We start from the raw sequence: 20,639 nt of genomic DNA on the forward strand, positions 1-20,639 counted from the left end.
GGATCCCATCGCTCACATCCAACATTTCTGCGAGCTGGATAATATACAGTGGAGCATTAACGTCAAACACGTCTGGTCATGAGGCCTGGCACGCCACATTAATCTGTTATTACACTCCCAGTGGATCTACCAGTCCCTGGCCTTGGATTGGCCACCGTAGTGAAGGGGAGTCCATACAAGCTGACAGGGACTCACACACAGCATACTTTCATAGCCAGGGTTAGTAAACCTTTTTGACCGAGGAATAAATTATCCAAATTGAGTCTTGCTTTGAGACTTGAGCTGATTAAAACAAACTGCTTCGACGTTTGAGGACCTACCAGAACCAGACCTGTGATCCTATTAAGAACCAGACCCATAGACCTCAATGCTCAGTCAGCTTCTGCTTACTATACTTATTGTACCCAAGGGACAAGCCCATATGTTTCAGGTGACAAGTTAGACCCTGAATTATCCACATCCTCTAACTGCATTAGCAGAAAAAGGGCTTCATGTATTCTGACACGTGTTTTAGTTTGTTTCCAGTCAAATCCATGCTCAATTTCTTAGACCTACAAAATTAAAACGCTTTTTTGAGGATTTCTTCAGAAGAGCAGCATAGGTGTTGTTAACCTTTCTGGACTGATCAGGTCCATCATAGGCGAGGAGCAGAAACTCACTTTCCAGTCACTGATCAAACTTTCCTGCTTCTGGGTGACGGCTGACAGGCGACACCAACATCAGCCCGTTGAGGAGGTGAGGGCTGAGGTTCCACAGGCCTGAGGAGGAAGCCTCTAATCAGAGAACGGCCATGACAGGGAACCATGTCATAACAGGGGATCATGTTTAAAAGAGGAGACAGGGCCATGGAGGGACGAGCCCTCATCTCTTCCTCTCGGAGACGGAGAGCATCTGAGCGAGTATCAAATTCTCAGCAGGTCCTCCAACCTTCCTCCGCTTGCCTGCCCGTGGAGGTTTGAGTGACTTGTGGTGAGGCTTGATGGGGATTATTGATCTGCCTGGCGTGCGCCTGCGGTTTCGACTTAAGACTGAGGACCTCACCAGAGAGCGCACTTGGCGCACTGTCCCAGATCAGCGGTAAAGTCGTGTGGAGGCTGGGACGCGTCCTGGCAATGGAGTAAGGACTGTGAGCGCCTGGAGCCAGGTGATCAAGACATTACTCTGTGTAACTGAATAATCAGGGCCATATTTAGGCGGAAGATGGCAATAAACATATCTGATTCCTCTTTTTGAAGAGGAGTAGTTAAAAATGACTAACAATATCTGCCGACAGCGGAGCCCAAGCGGTATTTACGCTCCTGGGCAGTCTTTACTGGTCAGGGTTTCTTTTTCCAGTTGTGGACCACATGAAATAATCGACGGTCACTGGAGAAGGATGTGGACACTGCGCTAATTAGGTGAGATGATGATGTCAGGTATTGATACCTACTAGTGAGCCAGAACTTTTCCCCTCTTGCGCTCCGTTCCAGCGTTTATAACCGCGCTGCGGTGACCGCGCTCGCCTTGCGACCACACTCACATCCACATGTCTGACATGTCTGGATCCTCAGCAGCCCTCACACATTCACGCTGTCAGCCGGGGCGCTCACTTTATCATTCATAGCTGTAAATCATCACTTCGCCTGCAGGAAACACGCTGCATTTTATTTTCCAGTCATAAACCATAAAACGTGCCTCTAACAAGAGTTATGATCCTCGGAGACTGAGAGGATGAATGTCTAAAGCAGAAGCAGACACGATGGCGGGCATCCCTCAACCCCCCCCCCCCACCACCCCCCTATTTTTTTCTGCCTGGCATCCCCCATATGTCTATGGTTGTGTGGTGGATTTTCCAAAACGCCCCAACATGATCCAAACGTCACCAGGGTTGTATGTCATTCAGCACCAAATTGGATCTCTGCTCTGAATTACCAGACTATTAGTTCTCAGTTAAAAAGTGCCTGATAAAGTTTTAACAGCCCTTCATTCTGGCAGGAAGAACACTCAGTTCTGCTTCATGCTTGGTTTCAGGCAAAGATGCTCTCTGTCCGATTTTGAAAATGTTTTTGCCTGGCTGGATCTTATGGAAAAAGGCCTGCTTTGCATGAATATTTGGCGCAGAGTGGAGGTTTATCCTGTCTTATGTTCTGTACACTCAGTCGTGCTACAACAGTTTGCCATTTCTGACAGCTGAGCTCTAGTATATAATTTGAAGCACTGACATGAAGTGGAGGCCTTGGACAAAGAGGCCTTTTGTTTGTGTGTTTGGTCGCTGTCCATGGTTCTGACACTCAAATTTTCACACAAATTCCTTTTTTTTTTTCAGGGGGTGTGGCCGGTGTCGGATTACATAATCTAAACTGGCAGAAGTCATTACGCGTAGGTATTTTGTATTTCATAAGTGCACTTTTCTCTGAGTTGTGTTTCAGCAAATGGTTTCATGGAATCAGATGTTTCCAAAGTGAGCAAAACACAGGCTTTAATCTAGTGATGAATGGACTCCGGTGCTGGATGTCGGGCTGCCTTACAGTGTAGAATGTCTCTGAGGTTCTGGGCTGTTGCCTGGATGCAGCTCAACTGCCAATTGATCATTTCTTTTATTACAGGTCAAATGACAAGTCACTGTTTACAACCCCTTCTCTGTGAGGGTGAAGAACTTTTCATATTTGACTATAATTTATGGAGCAAAGGCTCCAGTCCTCAGAGAGGAGACGTACGGTGTTGGAACTTTTGTACGAGTAGCACTAACATAATAAGAGCAGTTTGGACACATCTAGCTTGCCTTTGGCTGTATGGAACACCGTTTGGGTGGGCCCCTCATCCTGGTGCCGGTGGTTAAATAAAAAGCCACTAGAGTGCGCCAAAGTACACAAGTATTGTTGACTCTGAAATTCCCCCTGGCGCAGGCAGGAAGGTTGCTCCATTATAATCAGATCAAATTAAAATCAGTCTTGTGGTATTCAGGGTGTGCATGGTTGTGCTTCACTAAAAGATGGCCTTCATGTGAGACATCAAAGTCTTCCCGCTGTCATTTTTTAAAGCCTCAAATGACATCAGGTTCGCAAGGTTCATGGAGGTCAATGCTGATTGGACAGAGACGATTGGAAAAGTTCCCTGCTGAGAGTTTATCTCTGGACTAAATGAAAAATCAAGATGTAGGGGTCCCTGTATAGGGCACAAATATAACACACACACACACACACACACACACACACACACACACACACACACACACACACACACACACACACACACACACACACACACACACACACACACACACACACTAATGAGTGAGATGGAAACATACAGTACCCAGCTCTGTGAGTGGCATGGAGCCCTGGGGGATCTCTTACCGCCTGAGCTACTTCCATGAAACCTGTGATGAGGTCAAGCAAACAATTGTATTAGTCTGTCAGCTGTGTGTTTGTATACGTGTGTGTGTCAGTGTGTGCACGTGCATGTGCACAGACATCTGAATGGAATATTTACAACCTGGTATAAAAAATCAAACACACATCAGCGCTGGCATCAGGTTCAACCACCTAACTACAAAAAAAAAGAACCTCCATGCAAGCCTTTCATAAGTGAGTCTGTCTTTTTGCTGCCGTCTATCCTGTTCTTGTGGGACATTATGCTAATTTCTCTGGGTGTCTGGGTCGCGTTGCTCCCCCAGAGTTCATTATTATAATAGCTAGACACGGCTGAGAATGCTGCAAATGTGAACCTGAAACCAGCGGGAGCTTTTTCCATGAAATCTATATTCAGGGAAATCCCGAGAACGTTCCGAATCTGAACCTTAAAAAACACATGGGATGGCGGAGCGCTCCTTCTCGTCTGTGTGTTTCAGCATGTGTACGTGTGTGCGCACACTTAGATTGGCTCTATTATGTCTTGGAATAATGTAAAACAGCTTCTTTGCTTCTCTCTGTCTCTGTTTCTGTCTCCATCTCTCTGGTTTCCCAGTGAACCTTTGAAATGAAGCCATGGCAGCAGCAGTGGCAGTAGTTGTTTGGTTGAGCATGCCAAGGCCCTGGCCCACCTTAGTCCCCTTCCAAAGACAATGTTAGTACAGACAGAACGGCAGAGCAGAGATGATACCACAAAATGTGCTACGCGCGACACGCTCAGAGATCTGCTTGACTTTTTCAGAATGGATTTAATAAGGGATGACACAGCTCTGTGTTCTTAGAGATTTCATGCTCGTGTTGGTACATCGTGTCCATCTGGAAAATCAGCTCACAGAGAAATAAATCCCTAGATATAGAAGAGAATATGTTTGTCTTTAAAATGTTCTTTTACCTGATCAGAGACTTGAAATGCATGCAAATCAAGTTTAGGCCACCCACTGCAGGCGTCAGTTTTCAATGTCACACTTGACTAACTTGCATATTATGAGATGATGGGCGTCAAAGCCGATTGTACATTGTCAAAAATCAAGCTTGTGTCAAACCTGCTTGAAGATAAAGAGGGAAACAAAAGCATTTGATCTTCCGAGAAGTTCTAATTGAGTGAGCATTTTTTCTTTACGTAACCTATCAGAGCATGTAGTGGATAATGACATGCGTCTTTAAAGAAAAATCAGAAAGAGAGGAATAAGATGAAAAATTATGTTACAAAATTCCTATTTTATTCTTAAAATAAACAAACTGTACAATGCCAATTTCACTCACTGTTGTCAGGTCTGATTGTCCCTTTATAAATGATGATCTTTATGAAACGTACCAAGACAAAAATAATGGAGTCGCCATTGGTTTCAATTTCCTGACAAGATTTCATGAGAGAAGAAGCATAACAGACACAAAACGTAAACGTTACATAAGAACAGGGTAAGGTATGGTTTCCAGGATATCATACACATTGATCATTAAATAATACATGGTTTCTGACAACAGTTTGTAGGCAACATTTGTACCAGTTAAAAAAAAAAAAAGATGACACTCCTCTTTTCAAGAAACACAAACAAAGAAGCAGTTGAGGACAAAATGGGATGTCAGTGCTGCACGATAGAGAAAGAAGCAGGAAGAAGTGGATGAAATAAAGTCTGGTGGTTGTGTGTAATGGCTATCGCAACAATCTATTGATGTTTTTTTTGTCCTCTTACGTTATACTGTAACAGCTAAAAAAGACATTCTGCTCAGGCTGATGTAGTTGTGAAATGTAAGGTGACATGTTCAGCTCTACTAGTCAAGTTCAGAACATCCTCTGCACAGACTGGGAACGAGGCAGTATGTGCAAACGTCCAACGAAAAGCCTGAAGTCTGATCCCTGGAAAGGGCTGTGTGCTTCTCAGCTTTTCCCAAATTGGGTTATTATATTACCCACACTACTACACACAGTCTGAATATCATATTGTATGGAGACAAGAAAAGTTTTTTTGTTTTTTTTTAAATACCAGCTTTGATTCCAATGTAAATGTATTGTTTGCCCAAGTGTTATCCATTCTGCACCAGTGTGTGTGTGTGTGTGTGTGTGAAAACAGTGGTGTTATATCTACACTGAGGATCAAAACCAAGAGCCCTACTGGCAGCCAGCCGCAAGTGCTGCTAGAAATTAAACAAGGAATAAGTGCTTAATGAAACAAACAAACACAAGTCTCCCATATTTTTTGGTTAGTCGTTTTGCTGCCAGCAGCTGAATCCCATCACCTTTGTTTTTGCAATTTTTCATCATGTCAACCTTTTTTGTAAAAAAATCTCACATTGCAATTTTAATTGGGATAATATCAACAGAATAAATTTAGATGACAGTGGAAGGTGAGGTCGTTGCAGATCTATTTGGAAAACTGTGTTAACAAGTCGACAAAAGGAAAATAAATAAATGTGAAGGAATGTCAAAGTCCTTTTAGTCTTTGACTGTGAGGGTTTCATTTCAGTCTCAGAGACCGAAAGAGAAAAAAACAAAAGAAACAAAGACATACCAGTGTGTTACACACTAAGACACACGTTTTCAAAGCCACCTTTTGCACATATTATGAAAGCTACGATTGAATTGGCATCTTTTTTCTTTTCTTTTTTTGATGGAGCAATCAGCTTAACTGGATATAAAAAATACACATGCAGATTTATCAAATCTGTGAGATTTGAGATCATCCAAAGATTATTCCAGTCCTGAGGAGTTCAAGTACATGTAATAACTGAGCCTTGAAATCAGACCTTCTTCACTGGAGTGCACTCAAGCACAGGCATGACCCTGTTGTAATCATCTTTGGCCTACGTGTCAATCTACAGTTTCATATTGGGCATACATATCTGTGTGCATGTTAAAATAGACAAACTCAAGGAATCGAGTTGAATTTACCCACTGAATGATTATTTTTCCCACTGAAGCTCATTTTCATGGTATGTTGCCAAGAGGCATTATGCGAGCTATTGCTCAATAAATACCCAAGTTTTAAATCCAGCCAACTATGTGTCATCGCCTGGTGAGGATGTTGGACTCTTAATGTGTGGAGCAGTTAAACTGGAAGTTGCACCAGAAGAAACATGTCGCAATACTCTTTGGAAATTACATTTCATACTCAAAAGCATTTAAATCTTTGGGTACGACAAAAAAATTAAACATCTCTGTCTCTCTCGCTCTCTTTTAAATTATCTATAAAAAACACATCATTTTAACTTAGTTATATAGATGCATCAAAAATATTCAGATTACACTTCTTTGACTCAAGTTTCAAATACAATACATAATTTATGGCTTTTATAAGTTAAAACGAGGAAAACGCCTCAATCTACATCAATGTTTCACCCACAATATACAAGTTAAATTAATTGGTTTTAAGCAAATTTACTGTCCATACCTCTTAAGGTAACGTGTGTTACTCTCATCACGCGCTGCTCAGTGCCTAACTTTCATCTTGATATTGTCGTAGTACAAAAACATGCTCTGCAAAATGCCTTAGTGAAATACAAACGCTATACAAAAAAGGCAGTCTTTTACAAATATTGATGAAGCGTCCCTTAGCTTGTGGATTATAATGAAACTGAAATAATGTCTCGTCCACTTGGGCCTATTAAAATGGTCATTATTGCTGTGAGACTCCCATTGCAGTGCTGTGATCAGAGCACATTCTTTGAGGAAGTCCACAAAAGTCCGGTCTTTTTTTTTGTGTTAAATTTCAAACTTAATTTCCAAGCAAAAAGTACAAATAGCTGATGAGAGCTCAAAAATCCCCTTTTCAATTAAAAAAGGTTTGTGCTTTCAAACCAAGACATCACTTCACTGCCAACCCTAACCCTAGCCCCTGGATTTCTTCAATATGGCCTCCACACTGCTTCATCCATGCGGCCTCCTGGATTGAGAATGGTCGGGGAGTTGCTGTGGCTCCCGTCGCCGTCTACTCCGCCCTCCGTCTGGCTTGGCAGGTTGGGGTTGACCAGGGAGGTGCCCGTGGAGGCGCTAGTGCAAGGTGGGATCATCCTGGAGGGCGAACGGTCCCCACCGGGAACCATGGAGAACTGGTAGGAACCGGACGAGGCGCCATAGTAGAGATAGGGCGTGCTGCTGGTCTGAAAGGGTCCACTCTGGCTCTGGGTGGAGCCCGGGTAAGGAGGTGGAAGGTAGGTGTGGTAGTGGGCGCTGCCCAGCGACATGCCAGAGGTGACGGGCGGAGTGTAAGTGAAGGTGGCTGGGTAGTGCATCCGAGGGCTGGAGAAACGACTCTCTGTGAGGGAGGAGAGACCCGGGAACTGACGATCAAACTGGCCAGGGAATGGGCTTAGGTCAGATGAACCTAGACACACACACACACACACACACACACACACACACACACACACACACACACACACACACACACACACACACACACACACACACACACACACACACACACACACACACACACACACACACACACACACACACACACACACACACACACAAAAATCCCCCCACAGAAACATCACATTAGGCGTTGACATCAAAAGTATGACAAATATTATCATTTGAGCCTAAATAATTGCGCTTCTTTCCAGTTTGTCAGACTTGATTATGTAAAATGTGGTTTTGGACTATCAAACGATTAACACTTTATTATACGTAATTGAATATAACAAATAAGTCCCTTGAGATATGAGACAGATATGAGCATTAGTTAATTTACTAAAGACTTTGGCCAATGGATTTTGTGGGTTTGCTCACAGAATCAGCATCTGCTTATAAATGTCATTATATTTGTCAACCTGCTGTTTTTCAATTCTCTTCACAACTCTGGAGTTTTTCAGAAAGTCACATCACTCAAGTCCAGCGCATGCAACATGTTTACGCCTCTGTGTGAGTGTTGGTGCGCGCTCATATGCATCTGTAAAGCTGTTTATGCAGCCTAATGTGTGTGTGTGTGTGTGTGTGTGTGTGTGTGTATGTGTGTGTGTGAGGGTGGGGGGATATGTGTGTCTGAATACTGTATGCACATAAAAAAGCAGTTGGGATGAATCAGGAGCTGCACATGTGGAAACACTTTGAGCAGAAACAGTTTCCATGAGATCCATAATGAGGCAGGGCTGAGCTCTGATGTGGCTCCTCTCCTCGCCTCCCATCGGCTCCAGCGTGTGTGTGTATGTGTGTGTTCGTGTGTTACGCGCGTAACTGAGCGAGCCGAGAGGGAGCTGCTCCATCTCACCCTTCGTTCCTCTCTTCGCTTCATCCCTTAAAAAATACCCAAAAACCACTAACTGGCTGTGGCGAGCTTCGCAGAGTTTTAGGAGAATAGGAGGTCCTCTCTCTCTTGCTCTACACCCCCAACCTCCCCCGTCCCTCTGCTTCCATCTCCTCTCAGTGGTTTAGTCCAGCCATGGAGTTCTTATCATAAATCACCAGGCGTCTTCCGTGTCACCATGTCTGCTGCGAGAGGACAGCGGGTGGCGGGGATGAAGAAGGCGGAGGAGGAGGAGGGGGGGTTGCCGTGTTTATGTGCAGGGAGGAATTGTGAAGCCGCGTTTGTCGCTGGCGTTAGCATATGCTGCCAATTAAAGGCCTTTAAACTTCCTCTTTCCGCAAGATCTGTTTGATTCTGATAGAAATAGTAGGTGATTGTCTCCACTGTGGTGGAGCAGTGTGATCTCAGACATCCCAGACCGGCATTCTGTTTTTAACATTTGGACCTATTTTAGCGCTCAGAAGGGGCCCTGTGATGATGAGCCAGATCGAACTTTATTAGTTTAAACGAAACCAGAGGGGGGGACATTGTCTAAATACTTAGAAGAATTTTCCAAACGCTCAAGCTTCACCTCCAAAGTAGGTGTTGTATTTGACAGATTAATTTTTTTTTGCAAAAGCAATATTAGCATTGCAACACATGAGCTGCGTTGCATAAAGGTGTGAGTGGAGAGGAGGGTGAGGCGTGTGTTCGCACTGGGGCATCCAATCAGCTTCTGCTTGTACTTGTCAGTATGCTCTGCGGCTGGATACTGTTACGGCGCAGCCTGGCAAGGTGTTGACATGATCTCCAGAGATCTGAGGGTCTTAGTCACATCGCTTAGGAGGCATTAAATGTGTGCAAGTAGGTAAAGACAGCAGGAGAGTTACCGGGCCTGTGTTCTTGAACATGCTCGCACATGCAGGTGTGTCACTCCGAGAACAAAGCCTGACGTTGGTGAGATGAAAGCTCGAAGGGAAGGACCAACTTAATCAAAGTTGACAATGCAGCTGGCTGAATTTTAAGCCCTTTCTAATGCGGAGTCACACGGCTGCGTCGCGTAATCACTCAATTTCGCTTGGGGCACACTCGCACGAGGGAGGGTGCAACGTGTTACACAAGAAAACAGAAGGGGTGGAAAAAAGGAGTGCAGTAAAAAAAAAAAAAGATGGCAGAGAATCAAACAGGTGTATGGGGGAGAAACTTGTCTGGCGGCATGCAGGGAGTTTAAAGGAGCTTTCATACTGAGGGGGGGGGGACAGAGACAAATTGGAACGAGATGCTGCAGTTACAGCAGACTGGCTCATGAATTACCCATAATTCCTTGCGAGAGGGGTATATCACTATAAAGACACTTTATATGTAAGTCACGAGTCTTTTTTTTTTTTAATCCCAGGGCCTGTTATTACCCATACTCCTCTGGGATCAAAGGCTTGGAGTCAAGAAAAAAGGAAATGAATGCTTTTTCTTTTACTGTCGTTTACGCCATCCGAAGGCCTCTCTGTAGAAACAGCTGGATGGTGACAACATGCCTCATTCCACTCATTCATCTGAGAATGAGATAATGGTAGCTCACTGTGCTATACTACTCCAGTAAAAAGTACTTTGTGCATTGCTGTTTTTTTTCTCCTCTGTGCACGCACATCTGTCTCGCTCCCTTTCCCCTCTTCTATTGTTTCAGGAAATGCATCATCTGGACCATCAGTGGGGGTTTTGTTGTCGTTACGGGACGTGGAGAGTATGCAAATTTGCATTTGAGTGATGTTTCTACCTGGCAATCGTCTAGGTACGTCACTGATGGCGGGCAGGCCCGTGCCTCGGCTGGATGAGAGAGGGGTGGTGGAGTGGACAGAGGGGGACGCCATGGGACTCAGGTAGGACGGGTACGTCTGTTCATACGACCACGGAGGAGAGGACTGGGACTGACGAGGGTCTGGTGGGGAGAAACGGAGCGAGGAAAGGGAAATGTGGGAGGAGAAAAAAAGCCCAGAAAGATATAAAGAGAATAAACAGACAGGAAAAGAAAGCAAGAATAATTAGCAGAGTTTCAGAAACGGATTCAAACGCTCTAATTAAAACAACAATAAAAACAACAAGAACAACAACTAGAGACATTATTTCTTTCTCTTGGTGCTCATGTTTAGAGGTAAGTATCAGTTGGGCGCGTTATACAACATCCTCAATAATGACACATCTAATGTTTACCTTCGTGGACAAGATCTTCCTGTTTGCCTAATAAAACATTGTGCTTGCAGCTGAGGCACAGAGAGCCTTGCTGGCACACACCCAAGGTGCAAACACACCAGGAGACAACCAAGAAAATAACCACTGCATACACTTTATCGTGCGTGTTTCAGTTGCAACGCGAGAACAGAAAGCGAATGTTGTTGAATATTTTTTTCGTCTTTTCAGTTTGTGATGACTGATAAGGGAAAAAAAAGTAATTTCTGTGGGAAAATTATTTCTTGTATTTTGTTACCCAGTGGAACATAACTGTGCAGAATTTTGAATTGAATTAAATTAAATGACATTAATAGATAATTGTTTGACCCAATGATATAAATAACTAGCGATGCAGCTAAAAAATTTAGCTATTTATTAATAGTTAACAATTGCAGGGTTAGATGGATAAATTATAAATTAAAAAAATTGATTAAAAAAAAGTAATGCATAGAGCAGATTGCTAAATGTTCGATAAATGTAATGAATGAAGGCTGAATGGGAATGAAAGCAAACTGACCAGTTAACTGATTAAAATTTTTTAATAGGAATATCCTCAAAAGCACTATGTAAAAAGGCCATTAAAATTACAAATGCATTAGTGATGTGACGTGAAACAATGATTAATATGTAAAACAGGGTTGTCATGGTGAGCATGGAAGCAGCTGATGCTAGCGAACAGCCGCCTCAAGCCCGTGGTCTAGATTCCAGTAGTTGAGCTGCAGATGTTGCACAGTGAAGTGAGGAACGATCAGCTGATGGTCAGAGATGCTCACTCTTCTGTCTTCTACAGTTTTTGATAAACTGATCAATGCTAAATGACTGGTGCTAAGTGTTAAGTGCCAAATTCAAATCGGGCCATAATTCCAGCAGTTTTTTTGGCAGTAATCTACAAACCCAATCTGTTATAGGACATATTTAAGCTTGCTATCTTTCAGAGTACATTTGCGCCATCTGAAGCGCTGCTTACCACCATCACATTTACACACAGGTAGACAGACCCATTCCCTCTTAAGACAACTAAGTGGTACTAGAGAGCACACAAAAATTACATTCTCTTTTTCAATAACCACAACATAAAAATCGCACCATTCTTCATCCTCCAGGCCTATTTGTTTACCTTTGATCATTTTTGAGGAAACCATTAACAAACACTTATCCACACACAGAACCCATTGAAATATCTCTCATTTGCTTTGAGGAGGGAGATAATTAATGTCCAGTCCACTTGCTGCCACACTGCTACGCTTTTTAACCCCGCCTCGGACGCCATAAAGTAACTAAGAGCTAAACAACCTGCGAGGAGCCTCCAGAGGTGGAGGCGATCAGGTAGCGGTCATTCAAGCATGACAGATGATGTTACCTCCTACAACACAGACTGATAGAGAGACGAGACACAGACAGGTGATCTCAGACACAATGTCACACACTGCTCTGGGTGTTCTGTGGTTCCATCAGGATGTACCAATCCTCCTATTGGGGGTTTGATATTACACCTTACAAACAGTGACTGTCACGTCGTTTGTGACTCAGACTGTGACTCATACTGTGACTCAGCCCGCTCATTTATTTAGTGATTCCCTTGAAGATTTCATGGTGCATGATATCCATGTCAGTGGTTATTCGGTTCATTCTTCTTTCGCACTATTTTTGGATTTTCTTTAAAGTTTGTGCGTAAACTAATGCAAACAAATGCAGTATGGATGCATGACTTAAAAGATCAAACTGTTTATTTTTTACATTATGTGTGTTATGCATTACATCAGACAGAAGTATGCAGAAGTGCAATGACACAATTTATTTCTGTTTAATTTTCTTGCAAAATAATTACAGTAAATAGAACCGGAGGTTTCTCTGAGGTAATGGGGATGCTGCAGCCTCTGATTCTTACCACAGTAAGAATCATTTTTGCCTTCCCACAAAAATACTACTAAACAATACGTATGCTTATGATTACTCAAAGAATACCACACATTATACAAACAGATCATCATTCAAGCCTTACAGCTTTAGATCTGGTGTCCTGCTGTTTTTGTTAGTGGCCTATCAAACCATCAAGGAAGAATCCAAGAGGGAAAAAAAATCTCATCCTTAGAATCTTTCAACTCATCTTAATTTGCTAATAATTGAAGTGCATCTACAATAAAAGTGAACAATTGATTAATCTTGAACATATATTATCTTTGGAATCAAACACAGAAAAAAGATTGAACATGCCAAAACAAATATGATACCAATAATAAATTACAATAAGTGTAACATTATTTTCATTCTGTGTTCACTGTTCTGTACAGGAATTTTTTAAAAAACACAGTATTTTTCACACTATAAGGCACACTGTTGGTTTTTGAGAAAATCAAAGGCTTTTAGGTGTGCCTTATAGTGTGGAAAATACAGTACTGTACATCATTTTAAAATGAAACCTCTCATCAATGACTTAACTTTGAATTACACCTCTAGCCATCTGAAAGTACCTTGCAGTACATGGGGTTTTGTGTTTTCAAGGGGTCAACATCAGCAAAGCAGGTGGATTTCAGGGTCTAACATTAAGGTGGAGGATCAGATGCTCACCTGTGATCTGTGTCTGTCCCTGCGGGTTGAAGGAGTTGGCCACTGTGTTGAGAGTTGGGCGGGGGCCTTGAGTGGGAACAGTCACCCTCACCCTCATCCTTTCGAGCTCACTAAGGCGGTCTGAGAAGAGACCAGCCTTGGGAGGGTCCTCCAGTTTCTGACGATGCCCTGCAGTCACATGCAAAAACAGTGTTTTACTGTGCCAGTCATCGCTGTAGTTGTCACTGCAGCGATGTTGCACGAAAACCATGTTTTTATGAATGTGAGATGATGCTCAAGGACACCTATCAACACCGTGTGAATAATGATGTCAATTTGTTTGCTGTTCTCTTCGCACTGTTTGTCAGTTATCCATTAAAACACACATTTAACGACACAGTTCTCCGGTATGCCGTGACTTACTTGGTAAACATAATTTGACTTCTAAACAAAGAGTTGGCATTTGAGAATGGGATGTGACATCCTGCTAATTAAAAGAGCCAATTACCTTGTGTCACTTTGCATGACAGGAACACTGTTCAGACAGGGCAGTGCTGTGTGAGAAGTATGCTGAGTTTTAACTTGAGGCTCCATCCTCAGTTAAACACCAGCTCTCACGCCATCGCACCATTATCCCCACAGGAGTCGAAATGTTTGCCAAATATATTTTGCCTGCTTGTTTCCTGCATTCCTCCACTGATAATGTTACACTCTTCATATCCTTGATTGTATTTTCGATGCTCTGAAAGACAAATGACACTAAACTCCCTAAGTGCGCAAACACATTTCCCACAGATTGCAAACACACAAGCTGCATGAAACAACACCAGAATGGTGTCATTTGCTCTCCCTGTGTGAGCCAATTTCGATCACAGCCTTGTAGGAGGAACAGCGATGCAAAACTTCCAATGGGACCAGGTGTGGACTAATGTTTAGCAAAGGTGGGATAGAAAGGGAAGGCTGTACACACAGTTGTTTTTATTGTTGGCACTGGTCTGTGTCAGTGGGTCTGTCTGGTCTTGTTCTAGTCATCGTGTAAAGGCGGTTAAGTAAATATCAAACAGAAGAGAGTAGAAACTCCCGCCATGCCTGGCATAGCTCCAGCTGGCACAGACAGAAACACTGAGCTACTTCAGAATCCTGCCCAACCTGCCTGTACTGGGAACAAAGCCCTGGCACTACACCTATGACACTGAAAGGGTGTCTAGAAGGGAGAGGAGGGTAGCGAGATGTCTTTACTATTACAAAGATTCAAGATCCAAGCACGCAGACTACCTACAAGGAGTTATTATGGACTAATAGTCCAACATGTGGACTAATAATACCTCCTAGTGTCCACCTTTCTCTCTCTACTGGCTACAAATGAAATAATCAGCATCACATTTTTCCTCTAATGCAAGAAAATACATTTATAGCCTCACAAATGCCTCCTTAAACCATCAGAAACCTCACAGCATGCTCTTTTATTCTGGAACAACAGTTTGGAATCTTGCTCTGTGATGAATCGAGGATGGCGGCAGTTAAAATACAGCGACAGTCAGACAGACCATGATTTTTTATTGCAATGACGTTACTGGGCTGGCATCACACAGTTCAAAATAAACAGCCACATCATCTGCCTCATTACGTAGCGCCTCTGGAACGCAAATAATATCGGCAACTTAAAAACCTCAGCTTATTGAAGATTTTTTTGTACTTCATGACATAATTCATGACTACATTTCATTAATAATATTCCCCATCGTTCCTGTGGATATTGTGTGCCTTTCACTGGTATTCCTCATCTCTGCATGCAATCTGTGCCCAGTCAATCATAGTGTTTCCATTTTCACCAGACTGAATTTCTATTCTAAAAAAGCTTCGGGACACAGTGCGGCCTTTGTGCACAGCCAGTCTCCTAGTGATGGGAATAAATAGCAATGGGAGACCGAGGGAGATGAGGGGAGACAGAGGGGGACAGACGTGTGGGGGAGGAGGCACAGGGGGAGGAAGAGACCCTGATGACCACTAAATTAAGAGCTCTGGATGGTTTTGAAGCAGTGAGGAGACACAGGTTATGTGAATAGTGCTGAGCACAGAGAACGGGGAATGGGGGAAACTGTCAGAGAGTTTAGGTGGGTTTGAGGGATATCCAAAGATGAAGACAGACATGTGTTTCTGAGGAGATAATTAAAATTGTGATCCGCTTGACAAAACAACTCCCTGATAACAAAAGCCCAAACTTCGGCAGACCTCAGTCTCCATCCTGAACTACCATGCTGTCAAGAAACCTATGGATGCAACCCAGTTTAAATTTTAAAGCCATTTTCCTCCTATAGGAATGCAGCATGTCGACCACCACATTAAGGTCCAATTTACACTCCAAACAGCCAGACCTCAAGCCCATTCGTTTAGCGGGCCTTGACAGTAAATACAGTTTTTCATGAGTTAATTACACCTTTTAGAAGACCACTGTTGCCAAACACAAGACGTCTCAGCTGTTTTATCGGAACCCTAGCAGGGCAGAAGAATGAGACGGGGGTATTTAAAGGAATGGGAAAGGCGGATGATTTCACTGCCGTAGGGAAAGTCCCTGAGATTCCCATCATCCCTGTGAAAACAGCGGAGATTTTCGATAGCGCCTGCCACTTCCCTGCCCAGCCAGCGGCCGGAAACGTGGACAGATTCAGACCAGATGTGAGCGCGCACACACACGCACACACACACACACACACACACACACACACACACACACACACACACAAATGCAAGTGTGAATATATGCAAACACACGCCTGAATATTCAATCATGCACATTTGAACACATGCCTTTTGCATACATACTTGCACACGCACACATGCAATTCAGGATCAGATATGTACAAACACACGGACATGAAAAAAGATGACTAATGATAAGATAATACACGTTAAAGATAGACTCTGTAATCACACAGTTGCAACACTGATCCTGGAATAGCATTATTACAGCCATCCAAGAGACATAAGTCTGGATTCAGCTGATCGGATAGCAGTTAGTAAGAGCTGGTAGGCAAGCAAAATATAACTCCAATGTAATTAATGGAAGGAATAGAATGGGAAGGAACCTGAGCACAGAGATCATGGCTGGCTGTTTCCTCAATTAGTTTTTTTTTTTTTTTAGCTAGGAAATTGTTTTTTAATGATGTCATGCTTTAAAAATATGAGTATTACTTTTGTTTCTTGAAGTTAGATAAGAGAATTTGTGTCTGTATGGTAAAAAATGAAGTCAGCAGTTAGTTTACCTAAGCTGACCATAAGAATGTAAACAGGGATGATAGCATTTTTCTGAAAGCACAATATTTATTTATAAAATAATGCATAACATTTAGTGAATGAGCTGTAAAGATGATGGTGGGTGGCTTCATATTCATACAGAGTCCAACTCTAAGCTAGCCGTAACTCTCTTTCCCGTCTTGATTCTAAACTAGGATTTCATGGCTACAGCTTTGAATTTACTGTGTAGACACGACATTAAAATTGTATCAAATGCCTTCGCAAGACAATGTCTTCAAAGTTGGAATTACCCACCATAACCACCATCAAATCAAGTTTCCGCTATCAGTAAGCTCAGGTGGAAACTCTCCAAACTTCTGACTGATTAAGTTGCCTAACACGTGATAAAAATGCAAACCGCCAAAAAGATTCTGAATAAATGGGATAATTTATAAATTCAGCGTCACGTCATGCCCTCTAAGTTTGTCTGCCTGGTTTATGATGACTGGGTGCGACTGGATGAATGTATCTTTGGGGCTGATTCATGCTCATGACGCCTGGGTTGAATCAGCCAGTGTGTGTTTGTGTGTATTTATTGTAGATGTGTGTCAGTCATCTCCTGGTGGAACAGCCAGTAAAGTCAACGAGCGAATACACTGGCTCCATATTTCATTTTTTTTATTTGGATCCCTCACACTGGTCATGTGTTTTTGTTTTTTTTTAGCAGTCAGAAACAATGAATTATTTCACATGGCAATCTGATACTGGCAGGACGTGGCTCGAGAGGAGACGTGTCGAGTGGGTGACGCCCGTCTATCATGGGGGTCTGGGAGAAAAGGAGAGGAGATGATAAATGTAGAATTGAGAGAAAAAAAATGAGGAAGTGAAAAAGTGGAAGCCAAAGAGGGAGAGCGAGACGAAGCAGCTATTGAGAGAGGGAAGGAGACGAAGAGAAAGAGGGAGCCAGTCTGTCGTGGAGTGCTGCCAGCCGTCTGTGTGGTCCATGCGTTCCAGCCTGGAGGAAGCAAGCCAGGCAAGGGAAGGGCACACACACACACACACACGCACTCACACACACGCACGCACGCACGCACACACGCTCATACGCGCATACAACACACACGCTTTTATGAACACATACACACAATTCCCAAAGGTGAAACATTTAGTCGGCACAAAATCATATTACATACGCTGCTGCATGACTCTGAGCAAAGTTTAAAGAGTACACACACACACTCACACACACACACACACACACGCACACACACACACACACACACCTCTGCTCACATTAAAGTGGCTTGATTCACAACAGGAGAGAACAAATCCCTCAGAGATGTTTTCAGTCGAAGCTCGGGGCCAACCATCTCCAGATCCTCTTAATCTTTGCCTCTTTTTTTATTATTCATTTTTTGCCTCCCTTTCTCTCTCTTCATTTAGCTTCCTTCCTCCCTGTCTCTCCCCAACGCCGAATGATTTTGTGTTTTGCGTTGTAAAGGCCTTGGCAACTCTTCAAGGGACTTCATAAGACATTCAACTGAATGACTGCCTCTGGAAAAGCCTGCACTACTTTTTTGTCTCCATGTTTTTTCTTCTCATCTTTCCCTTTTTCACTTCTTTCCTCCCTGATGTTCTGTTGAGTTTTATTTGTCTGGCTTCCATTGTTATAAGCAGCTTTAAGTAAAGCAGGAGCAGATAGATGGATGTACAAGCAAGAAAAGACCTTTCCATTTTCTGGCATCCTCTTTTGTCACCTGAAAGCTCTACAAAAGTTAATTATTTTTCTTTTTGATGTTGGTTGATGTAGTCACTGATTATCAGTCAGTGATTATCCAGAGATCCAAGGAGGCTCATATGCCTTTACATAATTTCAGAACATTAAACAAGATGCATACATTATCTTAGTGTTGTGGTACAATGGAATTAATATTAGTAACAATGTTAACATTTAGAACTGTTTGATGAAACAAAACCACACCCTTACAGCTAGATAAGGTAACCCTATACGTTGACATAAAGGCATGCATAGATGAAGCCACTGTTCCAAGGTGTCGTCATGACAGACGTGGAAATGTACTTTGAGTGTCTGGTGAATGCATTTAAATGGGGTTGGGTGTCACTGCTCTGTGCAACACTTGATACAATGCACCACAGGTAATACTGTACTTAACTCTCAGTGGTAACCTCAGTTTTAACTGTTTTCTTTTTTATATTAGTTACAAAAACACTATTAAATTTAAATTACAGCCAGATGAGATGCAGCTCATATTTATCAATGCTACATGGTCATAATAACCAGCTAGTCACTCTCACTAACTGAAAACATCAAGCTCTGAATGTGCAAATTATTTCATGCCACTAAAATGCAAATCTGCTTATCAATATTAACTTTGGATGTCTGTCAATAGATTTTTAAAATGTGGTTAATTTCAGGACAAATTCCAAACATTGGCTGATTACTTTCAAGACCTAATTAGGTCTAATCCTAATACATATCTGGCATATTCACTCCTCTCATTAACCAGACCACAATAATCAACAACAGCCATAAGAAGATGGCATCGCCATCCAGTCCCACACAATGCTAATGAGTAAATTTGCATGAAAGCAAACGTTTCACTTTAGAAATCAGTTATATAAAAATCTTGCTAATGAAAACTAAAAAGGTGAATTCCGCCTTAATTCTAGAACATGAATAATTTTTACAAAGAAACAATTCATAATACTTCAAAAAGGAACCCTACTTGGAAAAAAAAAAGCATTTGCGCTCATTTCTAAATAACAAAAAGTTAAAGTTATTCTCTTCAATTTCAAAGCAACAGAAATTTAAAAAAAAATTAGCACCCCCAAACAGTAAAAGACATCACTCTTATATATTGTGATCTGTTATCAGAGTTTCAGGACAGCTTTGAGTTATGAAAAAAAAAAAAGTAATGGAGAGAGACGGACAGATTGTTAGCGACAAAGTGTTAAAATCTATTGTTGTGAATCAAAACAGAAACATATCTTGACGTAACATGTACATACTGTATGTGTGAATTTGATTATGTGTGTGTTGCAGAAAGAGTTTGGCTTGGCAGACGGGTCTTCTGAACCACTAATATTGTCCGCAGGCCTGTAAGTAACCAGGGCCTCTCCACCATACTTGTTAACACCCTGACCAAAACCGAACCAAAACACGACTATGTCCCCAATCCCAGAACCCCCAGACTCAGCGGCTTCAAACACCAGCGCACAGAGACAGGCCTGACCGCTAACCTCCACCACTGACGCACAACATACACATGTCACTTACATTCAGTTATGCACAATAACCACGACAGTATTCCACAGTCAGACCCAGCGTGTGTGACGCCACAATGTTTTTTGTCACCTCCAATGTTTGTCATTAATTAACCATAATGAGAACAGTGGGTTTGGACAGAAATCCCAGTGAATTGTGTTATTACGGTTCAGGAATTATCACTCAGAAAGTCAGTCTCAGCTGGATGTGGCCACCGTCAGGAGCAGCTGGAAGTAGACAGAACCACCTATAAAAGCATATTGATTTAAACAACCACTCCCTGTCTATTAGCTCAAAATGACATTTAATGAGGCCTTATTAGCTCTGCTCCGAATCAGCACAGTGGCTACGCTGGACTAATGATGCCTGTAACACATGCCCTCCCTCTGAAACATGTCAAATGGGCGTGCACATGCAAAGTCAGGAGCTAGACAAGACAGACAGACATGCATGCATTTACAATCATATCTTTTAGAGAAAACAGATACACACATGCCTACACGCATGAAAACACAGACACACAGGAGCTGCTGATGCGTCGGCAAACCACAGAGTATCCAAGGGCTGTCAAATGATTAAGTACAATACGAACCACAAAAACCAAGTTAGCCTCACGCTAATAACACAGTAGCCAAAGGGACCTAACCAACCACTTGAAAAAGCCTCACACACTGTCAAACGTGCACACACGCTATGACTCCCTGAAGAGAATCACACCACAGATCTTCATCGCCT

The 20,639-nt window shown here is 42.5% G+C and overlaps 1 protein-coding gene across 3 annotated transcripts in view; it reads right to left on the bottom strand.

Annotated features, from left to right (window-relative positions):
* Positions 1–4,587: 4,587 nt before the first annotated feature.
* runx2b (RUNX family transcription factor 2b) overlaps positions 4,588–20,639 on the bottom strand; it is a 40,516-nt gene continuing 24,464 nt past the window's right edge. For 2 of the 3 annotated variants that reach the window (XM_068342765.1, XM_068342766.1), the window contains exons 6-8: positions 13,406–13,573; positions 10,386–10,547; positions 4,588–7,711 (exon numbers count right to left, since the gene is read on the bottom strand). In XM_068342765.1, the coding sequence (XP_068198866.1) occupies positions 7,233–7,711; positions 10,386–10,547; positions 13,406–13,573 (809 nt within the window). In that variant the 3' untranslated portion in view covers positions 4,588–7,232. The remainder of the gene's footprint in view (positions 7,712–10,385; positions 10,548–13,405; positions 13,574–20,639) is intronic. The other variant, XM_068342767.1, reaches the window with a different exon arrangement.

Source organism: Antennarius striatus, chromosome 19 (assembly GCF_040054535.1).
Source record: "Antennarius striatus isolate MH-2024 chromosome 19, ASM4005453v1, whole genome shotgun sequence".
Taxonomy (NCBI): Eukaryota; Metazoa; Chordata; class Actinopteri; order Lophiiformes; family Antennariidae; genus Antennarius; species Antennarius striatus.